Raw genomic sequence first — 14,519 nt, 5'->3', positions numbered from 1 at the left:
AGTAGGGGACATTAACACACCACTTTCACCAATGGACAGATCATCCAAAATGAAAATAAATAAGTAAACAAAAGCTTTAAATGATACATTAAACAAGATGGACTTAATTGATATTTACAGTACATGCCATCCAAAAACAACAGAATACATATTTTTCTCAAGTGCTCATGGAACATTCTCCAGGATAGATCATATGTTGGGTCACAAATCAAGCCTTGGTAAATTTAAGAAAATTGAAATTGTATCAATTATCTTTTCTGACCACAACGCTATGAGATTAGATATCAATTACAGGAAAAGATCTGTAAAAAATACAAACACATGGAGGCTAAAAAATACACTACTTAATAACAAAGTGATCACTGAAGAAATCAAATAGGCAATCAAAAAATACCTAGAAGCAAATGACAATGGAGACACAATGACCCAAAACCTATGGGATGCAGCAAAAGCAGTTCTAAGAGTGAAGATTATAGCAATACAGTCCTACCTTAAGAAACAGGAAACATCTCAAATAAATAACCTAACCTTGCACCTAAAGCAATTAGAGAAAGAAGAACAAAAAAACCTAAAAGTTAGCAGAAGGAAAGAAATCATAAAAATAAGATCAGAAATAAATGAGAAAGAAATGAAGGAAACGATATCAAAAATCAATAAAACTAAAAGCTGGTTCTTTGAGAAGATAAACAAAATTGATAAAACATTAGCCAGACTCATCAAGAAAAACAGGGAGAAGACTCAAATCAATAGAATTAGAAATGAAAAAGGAGAAGGAACAACTGACACTGCAGAAATACAAAGGATCATGAGAGATTACTACTAGCAACTCTATGCCAATAAAATGGACAACCTGGAAGAAATGGACAAATTCTTAGATATGCACAACCTGCTGAGACTGAACCAGGAAGAAATAGAAAATATGAACAGACCAATCACAAGCACTGAAATTGAAACTGTGATTAAAAATCTTCCAACAACCAAAAGCTGAGGACCAGAGGGCTTCACAGGCGAATACTATCAAACATTTAGAAAAGAGCTAACAGCTATCCTTCCCAAACTCTTCCAAAATATAGCAGAGGGAGGAACACTCCCAAACACATTCTACGAGACCACCATCACCCTGATACCAAAACCAGACAAAGATGTCAGAAAGAAAGAAAAGTACAGGCCAATATCACTGATGAACATAGATGCAAAAATCCTCAACAAAATACTAGCAAACAGAATCCAGCAGCACATTAAAACGATCATATAGCATGGTCAAGTGGGGTTTTATTCCAGGAATGCAAGGATTCTTCAATATACGCAAATCAATCAATGTGATACACCATATTAACAAAAAGAGGAGAAAAACCATATGATCATCTCAATAGATGCAGAGAAAGCTTTTGACAAAATTCAACACCCATTTATGATAAAAGCCCTGCTTTCCTCAGGGAAAGCAGGGAAAATTTCCTGAACATAATAAAGGCCATATATGACAAACCCACAGCCAACTTCATCCTCAGTGGTGAAAAACTGAAACCATTTTCACTAAGTTCAGGAACAAGACAAGGTTGCCCACTCTCACCACTATTATTCAACATAGTTTTGGAAGTTTTAGCCACAGCTCTCAGAGGAGAAAAAGAAATAAAAGGAATTCAAACCGGAAAAGAAGAAGTAAAACTGTCACTGTTTTAATATCACATGATGGTATACATAGAGAATCCTAAAGATGCTAGCAGAAAACTAGTAGAGCTAATCAATGAATTTGGTAAAGTAGCAGGATACAAAATTAATGCACAGAAATCTCTTGCATTCATATACACTAATGATGAAAAATATGAAAGTGAAATTAAGAAATCAATCCCATTACCAATGCAACAACAAGAATAAAACATCTAGGAATAAACCTAAGTAAGGAGTCAAAATACCTGTACACAGAAAATTATAACAGACTGAATAAAGAAATTAAAGATGACACAAACAGATGGAGAGATATACAATGTTCTTGGATTAGAAGAATCAATATTGTGGAAATGACTCTACTACCCAAAGCAATCTACAGATTTATGCAATCCCTATCAAACTACCACTGGCATTTTTCACAGAACTAGAACAAAAAATTTCACAATTTACATGGGAACACAAAGAACCTGAATACCAAAGCAATCTTGAGAAAGAAAAAAAAAATGGAGCTGGAGGAACCAGCCTCCCTGTCTTCAGACTATACTACAAAGCTACATTTATCAAGACAGTATGGTACTGGCACAAAAACAGAAATATAGACCAATGGAACAGGATAGAAAGGCCAGAGATAAACCCACGCACATATAGCCTCCTTATCTTTGATAAAGGATGCAAGAATATATAGTGGAGAAAAGACAGCCTCTTCAATAAGTGGTGCTGGGAAAACTGGACAAGTACACGTAAAAGTATGAAATTAGAACACTCCCTAACACCTTACACAAAAATATACTCAAAATGGATTAAAGACCTAAATGTAAGACCAGGCACTATCATAATCTTAGAGGAAAACAGGCAGAATACTCTATGACATAAATCACAGCAAGATCCTTTTGACCCACCTCCTAGAGAAAAGAAAACAAAAACAAATATAAGCAAATGAGACCTAATGCAACTTAAAACTTTTACACAGCAAAGGAAACCATAAACAAGACCAAAAGACAACCCTCAGAATGGGATAAATATTTGCACATGAAGCCCCTGACAAAGGATTCATCTCCAAAATGTACAAGCCGCTCATGCAGCTCAATATCAAAAATACAAACAACCCAATGCACAAATGGGCAAAAGACCTAAATAGACATTTCTCCAAAGAAGATATACAGATTGCCAACAAACACATGAAAGAATCCTCACCATCTTTAATCATTAGAGAAATGCAAATCAAAACTACAATGAGATATCATCTCACACTGGTCAGAATGGCCATCAACAAAAAATCTAGAAACAATTAATTCTGGAGAGGTTGTGGAGAGATGGGAACGCTCTTGCACTGCTGGTGGGAATGTGAATTGGTTCAGCCACTATGGAGAACAGTATGGAGATTCCTTAAAAAACTACAAATAGAACTACCATATGACCCAGCAATCCCACTACTGGGCATATACCCTGAGAAAACCATAATTCTAAAAGAGTTATGTACCAAAATGTTCATTGCAGCTCTATTTACAATAGCCCAGAGATGGAAACAAGCTAAGTGTCCATCATCAGATGAATGGATAAAGAAGATGTGGCACATATATACAATGGAATATTAGTCAGCCATGAAAAGAAATGAAATTGAGCTATTTGTAATGAGGTGGATAGACCTAGAGTCTGTCATACAGAGTAAAGTAAGTCAGAAAGAGAAAGACAAATACTGTATGCTAACATATATATATATATATATATATATATATATATATATATATATGGAATTTAAGAAAAGAAATGTCATGAAGAACCTAGGGGTAAGACAGGAATAAAGATACAGACCTAGTAGAGAATGGACTTGCGGATATAGGGAGGGGGAAATGTAAGCTGTGACAAAGCGAGAGAGAGGCATGGACATATATACACTACCAAACATAAGGTAGATAGCTAGTGGGAAGCAGCCGCATAGCACAGGGAGATCAGGTCGGCGCTTTGTCACTGCATGGAGGGGTGGGATAGGGAGGGTGGGAGCGAGGGAGATGCAAGAGGGAAGAGATATGGGAACATATGTATATGTATAACTGATTCACTTTATTATAAAGCAGAAACTAACACACCATTGTAAAGCAATTATACTCCAATAAAGATGTAAAAAAAAAAAACTAAAAATAGAATTACCATACAACCCAGCAATCCCACTACTGGGCATATACCCTGAGAAAACCATAATTCAAAAAGATTCGTGTACCAAAATGTTCATTGCAGCTCTATTTACAATTGTCAAGACATGGAAGCAACCTGTGTCCATCATCAGATGAATGGATATAGAAGTTGTGGCACATATATACAATGGAATGTTACTCAGCCATAAAAAGAAAAGAAATTAAGCTTTTTGTAGTGAGGTGAATGGACCTCCAATCTGTCATACAGAGTGAAGTACGTTAGAAAGAGAAAAACAAATACTATATACTAACACATATATATACAATCTAAGAAAAAAAATAAATAAAAAGGCCATGAAGTACCTATGGGTAAGACGGGAATAAAGACACAGACCTACTACAGCATGTAGTTGAGGATATGGGGAGGGGGATGTTAAGCTGTGACAAAGTGAGAGAGTGGCATGGACATATATACACTACCAAACGTAAAATAGATAGCTAGTGGGAAGCAGCTGTATAGCCGAGGGAGATCAGCTCAGTGGTTTGTGACCACCTAGAGGGGTGGGATAGGGAGTGTGGGAGGGAGCGAGACACAGAGGAAGAGGTATGGGAACATATGTATATGTATAACTGATTCACTTTGTTTTAAAGCAGAAACGAACACACCATTGTAAAGTAATTATACTCCAATAAAGATGTTAAAAAAAGAATAAAAAAATAAAATAAAATTTACATACCTTAAAAAACAATGTTTTGTGTATATATATATATATATATATATATATACATATATATGTGGGGTGTATATATATATATATGTATATAGTGTAATATTATTCAGCCTTAAAAAGGAAGGAAACCCTGTCACCCAATACAACATGGATGAACCATGAGAACATTATGCCAAGTGAAGCTATCTAGTCAGAAAAGGTCAAGTACTGTATGACTTTGCTTACATGAGCTACCTAGGTCAAATCCATAAAGACAAGAAAGTAGAATGTTGGTTGCCATGAGCTGGGGAAGGGGGAATGGCAAGTTACTATTTAATGGGTATAGAGTTTCAGTTTTGCAAGATGAAAACAGTTCTATGGCTGGATGACAGTGATGGCTGCACAACAATGTGAATGTACTTAATGCCACTGAACTGTACACTTAAAATGGTTATGATAGCAAATTTTATGTTTGTTTTGCCACAAATATTTTAAATGGAAAAAGCAGGCAGAAAATCAGTGTTATAGTGACACAATGTGAAAAAGATTCAACCCACTGCTGCTGGCTTGAAGCTGGGGGAATCGGGTGTGAGCCAAGGAATGTGGGTGGCCTCTAGAAGCTGAAAAGGACAAAGAAATGGATTCTCCCCTAGATCCTCTAGAAAAGAACACCGGCCCTGCCAAAACCTTGATTCTGGTCCAGGAAGACCCATGTCAGACCTCTGACCTACAGAACCAGAAGATAATAAATTTGTATTGTTTTAAGCCACACACACACAAAAGACCTTAGGTGAACAGTCTGTTCTGAGATTGAAAAAATGAGTGTTTCATAGGGACAAATTCAGACTGGGGCTTAGTTCTGGTTAATATTCCTTTTTCTGTTCGCTAAGGACACACACACACACACACACACACACACATATATATATAGTTTTTAAAGGAACAAGCCAGAGGGCTGAAACAGAGATGTTTCACGTGTTCCTTCACTAAGTGTTCCCACTCACCAGGCTCAGCAGCCAGTGGCCAGCCGGTGCTAGATTCTAGCACTCCATGGGCGTGCACAGAGTAGGGCCGGCTGGCATTGTTCTTGAATACCACAGTTAGAATATCACCAACCTCTCCTCTGATAAGTGGACCTAGTATACACAAAAGAAGAAAAAGTCTCATTAGTAGAATAGTGGAACAGGGATATTAAAGACATTTAAAAAGGGATATACATAGGAGCTCCCTAGATTTAGGAGTTTGCCTGGAGAAAGGGTCCCAAACTGAAAGTCATGATTGACTCCATTTTTAAATTCAGAAGTCCTTGAGTTGATACTGCTACCCACAGGGTAAAGGTACTTCAACAAGATTATGCCTCCAATTATCCCTACTTTTCCCACTCCAACTCTGTATAATAGCCCAAGTTTCTAGATATTCAGGGCTCTGTGGAATCATTGTTGGTAAGGAGTGAGAGTTTGACACAGAGTACAGAATTGCTGGGTTCCCTTCAAGGACCAGTGGGTCCCTTCTGTGTGAAGATAAGAATGATGAAACTCATTGGCTCCTATGAAAGTGAAAAAACTACAGCAATAATTGCAAGGGTGTAAGTGTAATACTAGTTCCCTGTACCATTTTTCCTACTCTTCGATGTTCCTAAGTTCCCTTGCTTTTAGCATTGAAAAAAAAAATCATCACCCTTACAGATCCCTAGATATAGAGGCCTGGAAATACCTTGTTTTGGTTGCAGCAGAATTCATGAATTACCCCCATATGATTGCTTATTTTCATGGATGATTTATAAAATATGACCATAGTTCCACTATAAGGAAAACTGATAATGGGGAATGGAGAGGCCTTCCTGATATGACATGACCTCCCTAAGCACATAACAGGTTTCTAGACACTAGGAGGGAAGTGGAATTCCCTTACCTAAGATTCCCAAGTGTTCCTCTGATCCAGTCCTTGGCCGTCGGACCCTGAATGTACCATCAGTGTATTCCCTGAATACAGCTTTCTTGTATCTGGAACCCAGGAGTCCATCTTTGTTGCTCAGGAAGATGTGACCATAACTAGAGGAATCCAAAGAGTGGCATCAGCACCTTGCCCTTAACCCCTCATTTTCAAGTATGGGAAAGCTATGTCAGACCCAACCTCATGTCACAGGTATAAGAAGGTGAGGCCTATTCATTCTAATATCAGATTACACACTTTGGCTGCATATCTGCAGTTAAAGATGGCATATTTCAATATTTATTTATATTTCCTTGTTTGCCATCATCCAGTTATGAATTTATAGTAAAATTAATCTGGTAAGAATCAGAGCCGTGAACTCTAGCTCCAACCTTAATGATGTATTAGATGGAATTAGTCTGACAAAGAACAAGGTACAGGTGGTAGGAGAATAGAGAATACTAACTGCTTCTGTTGCTGGTGGATAAGAGGTAGGGAGAGGTAGGAAGAAAATGAAATCTTACAGATTTCTCATTATGGGATGTTTTCCTGTTTACAGAGAACTTTACTATTCATTTTATCATTTGATCGTCCCAATAGGCTGATGAGGTATGTATGTCCTAGAGGTGGAATCCAGTGATCTAGAGGTGACAGGGCTTATCTTCATTGATACTATCAGCCAGAAAGGGAGCCAGGGCTTGGATTAAAGGCTGCTCAAGTTCTTTCAACTATACCACATCACTTTAAAGATGAGTAAGCCAGAGTCCAGAAAAGAGAATTAATTTTTTCTAGCTTGCAGTACAAGTTAGCAAGAAGGCTTCAACCTTCAGAAACCAACAGAAAGATTGGCAAAGGGTAATGAGAACACCAAAAATAAACTATAGTTGAAATTGCTAAACTGTACCATAATTTCCATTCTCCCCTCCTTCCTTTTTAGTAATAGAATCACCTAGGTTTTAGCTGAGCACATGGCTGCCTAACCAGAGATTACACTTCCTGGACTTTCTTGCAGCTAGGTATGGCCATATGAATAAGTTCAGGATAATGGGGTTTCAGAGAAAGTAATGTATTACAACTTCAGGTCATTGCCTCACAGACAATGCTGCTTGCCATGGATTTAGTTTCCATTTCTTGATAGCTGGGAGTGACTACAACTGGAAGAGATGTCTTAGTTCCAGAGATGTAAGCAAGTGTTATGGGTGACTAGTTAACCTATTGGTCCTGAACTGCTCATATTTGTACTTAAGCAAGAAATAAAATTCTAACATATTTAAGCCACTCTATTTTGGCCTTTTTCTTCTATACAGCTTAGCCTCTATTTTAATGACATTTTGTCTAGGGACATCTGAGCTTGGGGACATTCAGTCCCTTGAGTAAATTCCCTATAAAATTTAAGTCCCAATATCAGTGCTTCTGGCTAACCAGAGGAAAGGATGCCAAGACTGAGAGCATGAGGATGTGGGCAAGGTTTTACTTCAGCTCTACAGTATAACAACATAGACAAAGCACTGAGTACCAGCTTACCTGTGTTCTAGTCCTTCCTCTAGATTTGTTGGTATCTTATTAGTTGACTTTAGATAAGTGCCTCCTCAGCTCAGAATTTCAGTATCCTCCTCCATTTCAGTAAAATGGTCCAGAGTCTTTGAAAGTGTGATCACTTCTTTTCTGAAGCCTTACCTCTCCTTCTCAGACTGGTTGTGCCATTCTAGTTCCCAGCTCCTGTCAGGGCAATAGTCCCACTCCATCTCTTCTGCCATGATGTAGTAGATCCTTGCAGCTTGGTAACGTTGACGAGAGTTGGCTTGGTGGCCAGGACACTGGGAGACATTATAGATTGCCCTCATCCCTGCTTCTCTATGGCTGCCTGCCTGGCAGTAAATTTCAAATGTCCCTGAGGTAGGAACAGAGAGAAAAACCTGAATCAAAACACCCCTGTATAGTGTCTGAGGGAGTTCCTACTTCTCTCTAGGCATATTGCAGAGAGTGGGTAGTTTTAGATAAGGTTTTTCTATGCATTAGATAAAAGATTATTACAAGTTTATTGAGAGCAATGAGCACAGAGTTTAAGAGCTCTGGTGCCAAAGCTACATTGTCTGTGTTTAAAACTAAATCTGCCACTAGGATGACCAGCTCCTCCCTGTTTACCAAGAGCTTCTCTAGTTTTAGCACTGAAAGTCCCATGTCCCTGGAAACTCCTCAGTTCTGAGCAAACCGGGATGGTCAGTCACCCTATCTGACACTTATTATCTATATAACCTTCAGGAAAATTTTAAGCCTCTGTATGTTTCAGTTTCCTCATGGTAAAGTGGGGGGCATTTTACTTAATAGGATTTTTTTAGAATTAAACACAATAATATGTAGATATTGCTTGGCACATTATAGAGTAAATGTTCAATAAGTGAAACTATAAATAAGTAAATAAAGCTGTAATTATTATTTGAAGGAAGAAATTGACCAATTTTCTCCCTTCCTACCAAGTCTCAAAGAAATAAATGTGGGCTTTTATATATATATATATATATATATATATATATATATATATATATATATATATGAATTTCTTGATCATAAGAATTCTTACATCAGAGAGCTTTGGAATGTCTTTCCCTAGGCTTTTTACAATGAAATGTTTGGGTATCAGTCTTAAATGTCTGAATTGTAGAGCTGCCTGGATCTAATCTCAAGATCCAGATTTCTATGTCAAGGACACATAGGCTCATAGACTATTGATCAGGAGAAACTAACTTTTTTACATTTTCCCCAGTATTACTTCCTTTACTGCTGACTGCCTATACCACCACTACAAATTCCTCCTAGCTTTTAAAGGCCTCTATGAGCTAGCTGAAAACTATTGATGCAATCCCACTTACCACTCTGTCCCAAACTCATCAGTGCTTTAACTAAATCTGTCCCTGATTGCCCCCTCACATATCTCATTCTTATCTTGGAATTTTCACTCATGTTATTTTTACTTTTCTGGAATAGACCTGCCCATCCCCTTCCCCATAAATATCTATAAGAGTTCACTCATTCTCCAAGACCCAATTCATACTTCATCTCTTCCAGAAAGTCCTCGCTGACTACTCTGGCCCACATTGGACTTTACGTTCTTGGCCTCTCTACTCTTAAAACACTTTACATCTAAATCACATGGTTAAGGACTAAGTGCTCCTCTCTTTAAAAAACAGTCCTTTCCACTAGTTTATAGACTTCTTGAAAAAATCTAATATTTTCTTTCCATATCTACTTTCTGACTTTTCAATTTCCCTTATACCCCAAATCTATTCCATCAATAAATCCTATCATTTCTTCCCTCACAGTCATCCTTCTGTTTCCACTCTCACTTCCTTAATCAAAGCCACTATCGTCTCTCACCTGGAAAACTTCAATGGTCTCACAACTGTCTTCTCTGTTTCTCCCTCCCACCTCAAACATTCTCCAAATAAGATACAGGGTCCTCTTTAACAAATATGATCCAGAGCACATTGCTCCCTTGTTTAAATGCTCCATTCATACTCAGAATACAATTCAAGTTCCTGACTGTGGTCTATAAGGCCCTATATAATATGACTCTTGCCAACCTCTATGATTTCATACGATGTCAGGCTTCTCCTTGCTCACTACACTCCAACCATACTGGCCTTCTTTCTAACCCTTGAACAAACCACGTTTATTCCCACCTTGAGACATTTACACTTGCTTGTCCCTCTGCTCGGAATATTCTGCTCAGAGATCTTCATATAGCTCCTTCCCCCCCATTACTTAGATCTTAAATGTCACAATCTCAGAGTGGTCTTCCCTAAATAACTTCTCTAAAGCTCCAATCAGTTCATCACACCATTGTATTTTATTTCCTTCATGACATATATCATGATCTGAAATTATCTTATTATTTTATGTGTGTGTGTTTGTTGTAGATCTCCCCTGGGAGTAAGTATCATTTCACCTCTCTATCCCAGTCTTAGCACATGGAATGTGTGCAATAAATATGTGTTGAGTGAATGAATTTCTGTGCAAATGAATGACTGTATACACTGTCCAAACGTCATAGCTTAGGGGTTGGTATGGAGAAGAAAGTCTGAAGATCACTGGAGGGAATGGGAAAAAATAGAAGTCTTTTGGGAGAATCATATGACCTAGGACTATCACATCATCTCATATGGACATTGTTGTCCAAGGTGATTCTTTATTTTAAAAAAAAATTATTTATTAATTTGGCTTCACCAGGTCTTAGTTGTAGCACACGGGATCTTTAGTTCTACCATGTGGGTTCTAGTTCCCTGACCAGGGATTGAACTCGGGCCCCCTGCATTGAGAGTGTTGAGTCTTAGTCACTGGACCGTGAGGGAAGTCCCCAAGTTGCTTCTTTTTCAATGCTTTTCTGCCTTTGGCATATGAGTCTCCTCCTACCTCTGTGACCAATCTTTTTTCTGTCTCCTTAACCTGGTTTGTCTTCTCCCTTCTACCACTTAAATGTTGATTTTTGCTTTAAGTTTTATTTCCTATAACTTTACATGCTAAAGGACTTCAACTATGAAAATACTCAAATCTCTCTCTCTAGCCTGGACTTTTCCTCCAATGTTTATATTTCTACCCACAGCTATCTACTGTAAAGTCCATACCACTTGGACTTCACAAGAAATGTGAAGTAATAATGTGAAGTAATAAACGTTCTCTTTGCTGCTGAGAAATCTAACATGAAATTGGTGGAAAATAGCACATTACAAGCTCTAGCCTCTTTTTCTGCCACTTTCCCTGGATATCAAAGCTCTAGTATCAGTGGTTCTTTCGGAAAATCTGAGGTGTATTATTCGGGACATTTTTAAGTGCAAAATCATCATTTCTATTAAAGGTAATTAATATTTGAAAATTAAAATATTATTAGAATTTAAAGCAAAGCAAAAACAGGATTAAAAATGTCACCGATAAACCCACAACACTCACACTCCTAGCATTTTGCTGCATTTTTTTCTGGGAATTTATTCTTCTGTTTTGTTAAACATAATTGTAAGCCTCCAGCAAACAACATGTTGAATCTCCATGGTAATGCTTTAAGTCATCTGCAAAGCTGCTTAATTGCATATTTATATTTACCAATCTTCATTGCTACCCCTTTTTCTAGAATTCCAAAGCCAGATTCTGGTTCTGGCTTTTCCATTAACTTGGAATTTTTTTTCTGTCTTTGGGGAGCTACTTACAATGGTCTCTCAGTCTTAATCAGAGACTAAACTCTCAAGGTAGAATGAAGGAGACTTCAGATTAAAGAGATTACCTAGGAGTAAAATCAACAGGGGTTGATGGAGAAGGGGCAAGAGGAAAAAATTTAGAGCTGACGTTCCTAACATGAGAAAATCATTTTCCCCCCTCCAGATCTCTGTCTCTTCCACCCATTAGCAAAATAAGTGAAAGATGATCTCGAAGGGGCTGTACCAGTTCAAACATTCTATGACTTGAGGATTGTTCAGAAAGAGGAGAGTTTGAAAGGACTGGAAAATGCAAAGGTAAAAAGAGCTTGGGCTTTTTCTAATAAGAAAACTCAGAAATCTTGACCAAGATTAACCTTTTAAGCCTTTACTGTTATAAACCCATTCACTGTCTCTCCTCCCATGTTTTTAAGCCATCTACAGTCACTCTCCTTGGGCCTTAGTATGGCACAAAAATAATTTCACTCATCCAGAGTAAGAATGAGCCCCACAGAGGCATATAAACCTGGCTGGGTAGCCTGGATAATTTCATAGGAAGGATATTAAACCTAGGATTTGACTTTGGGACCAAGGCTAGAGAGATGGGTCTTTCTTTCTCAGAAGTTCCCCACCCTAGCACTCACTGCAAGCACTTAATTCTATTGTCCCTTTCAGCCCTATTAATGGTTATTTCTAATTTGCTAACAACAACTCTTCTTGACCAAGAAAGTATCCTAGGTAGATGGGGAGAAATGAGGACCCAAGTGATGTTTTTTTGTCAAGTTTTTGTCAAACCCAGTGCCAGGCTGAAATTATTAATTTGTCAAGGAAACTTCCTTTGTTTAAGGATTTTTTTTCTCAAATATGAATGGAATTTACAGAACTAAAATAAAACTTTCGTGGGAACTGCATTTAACTGACAGATTTTTCTTACCAACACCATTGCCACCTACTGCCTGGAAAAAAGGATATACCTCAGGCACTGCAAAGAGAAATTACTATATTTCTGTTTTAGTATAGATCAATGGGACAGGATAGAAACCCCAGAGATAAACCCATGCACATATGGTCACCTTATCTTTGATAAAGGAGGCAAGAATATACAATGGAGAAAAGAGAGCCTCTTCAATAAGTGGTGCTGGGAAAACTGGACAGCTACATGTAAAAGAATGAAATTATAACACTTCCTAACACCATACACAAAAATAAACTTAAAATGGGTTAAAGACCTAAATGTAAGACCAGACACTATAAAACTCTTAGAAGAAAACAGGCAGAACACTCTATGGCATAAACCACAGCAAGATCCTTTTTGACCAACCTCCTAGAGAAATGGAAATAAAAACAAAACAAAATTTAAAAAATGGGACCTAATGAAACTTAAAAGCTTTTTCACAGCAAAGGAAACCATAAACAAGATGAAAAGACAACCCTCAGAATGGAAGAAAATATTTGCAAATGAAGCAACTGACAAGGGTTAATCTCCAAAATATACAAGCAGCTCATGCAGCTCAATAGCAAAAGAACAAAAACCCAATCCAAAAATGGGCAGAAGACCTAAATATACATTTCTCCAAAGATATACAGATTGCCAAGAAACACATGAAAAGATGCTCAACATCACTAATTATTAGAGAAATGCAAATCAAAACTACAATGAGGTATCACCTCACACTGGTCAGAATGGCCATCATCAAAAAATCTAGAAACAATAAATGCTGGAGAGGGTATGGAGTAAAGGGAACACTCTTGAACTGTTGGTGGGAATGTAAATTGATACTACCACTATGGATAACAGTATGGAAGTTCCTTAAAAAACTACAAATAGAACTACCATACGACCCAGCAATCCCACTACTGGGTATATACCGTGTGAAAACCGTAATTCAAAAATAATCATGTACCACAATGTTCACTGCAGCACTACTTACAATAGCCAGGACATGGAAGCAAACTAAGTGTCCATCGACAGATGAATGGATAAAGAAGATGTGGCACATATATACAATGGAATATTACTCAGCCATAAAAGGAAACGAAATTGGGTTATTTGTAGTGAGGTGCATGGACCTAGATTTTGTCATACAGAGTGAAGTAAGTCATAAAGAGAAAAAAAATTACTACATGCTAACGCATATATATGGAATCCAAAAAGAAAAAAAAAAGTTCTGATTATCCTAGGGACAGGACAGGAATAAAGACATAGACGTTGAGAATCGACTTGAGGACACGAGGAGGGGGAAGGTTAAGCTGGGACGAAGTGAGAGAGTAGCATTGACATATCTACACTCCTGAGTGTAAAACAGATAGCTAATGGGAAGCAGCTGCATAGTACAGGGAGATCAGCTCGGTGTTTTGTGACCACGTAGAGGCGTGGGAGAGAGTCTCAAGAGGGAGGGGTTTTGGGGATATGTGTATACATATAGCTGACTCACCTTGTTACACAGAAGAAACTAACAGAGTATTGTAACCCAATTAAACTCCAATAAAGATGCTAAAAACATAATCAAAATATACAAAAAAAGAGAAATGACTGCTACGTTATGAAATATCAGACACAGATGGAATCTGGAGAAACATTCTAGTCCAATTTTATCATGAAAGAAGGATAGGGAGAGGGAAAGGGAGGAGGAGAGGGAAGGAAGGAGGGACAGAGGAAGAAAGAGAAGAAAGGAAGAGAGGGAGAGAAGGGGAAGAATGAACAAAAAATAAAAAGAAGGAAGAAATCTAGCCACAGAGAGGGGAAGTAATTAGACAAAAATTGGACAGCAAGTTAATGAAAGAGCCTGGACTAGAAGTTCCTGTGTTCTGATTCCTAGGCTGCAAATGTTACAGCACACTTCGCCCCCCACTCCCACCAGAAGTTTGCAAAACTCCTCACAGAATATCAGAGT

General features: G+C 37.8%; 1 protein-coding gene across 8 annotated transcripts in view; it reads right to left on the bottom strand.

The window, feature by feature from the left end:
- HEPH (hephaestin) overlaps positions 1-14,519 on the bottom strand; it is a 102,708-nt gene that overhangs the window by 36,957 nt on the left and 51,232 nt on the right. For all 8 annotated transcript variants that reach the window (XM_032620694.1, XM_032620695.1, XM_032620699.1 and 5 more), the window contains 3 exons: positions 8,120-8,333; positions 6,422-6,561; positions 5,515-5,646 (listed from right to left, as the gene is read on the bottom strand). In XM_032620694.1, coding sequence (XP_032476585.1) covers positions 5,515-5,646; positions 6,422-6,561; positions 8,120-8,333 — 486 coding nt within the window. The remainder of the gene's footprint in view (positions 1-5,514; positions 5,647-6,421; positions 6,562-8,119; positions 8,334-14,519) is intronic.

Source organism: Phocoena sinus, chromosome X (genome assembly GCF_008692025.1).
Source record: "Phocoena sinus isolate mPhoSin1 chromosome X, mPhoSin1.pri, whole genome shotgun sequence".
NCBI lineage: Eukaryota > Metazoa > Chordata > Mammalia > Artiodactyla > Phocoenidae > Phocoena > Phocoena sinus.
Note: the sequence above shows the minus strand (reverse complement) of the source record. Positions and strands in the feature narration are given on the sequence as shown.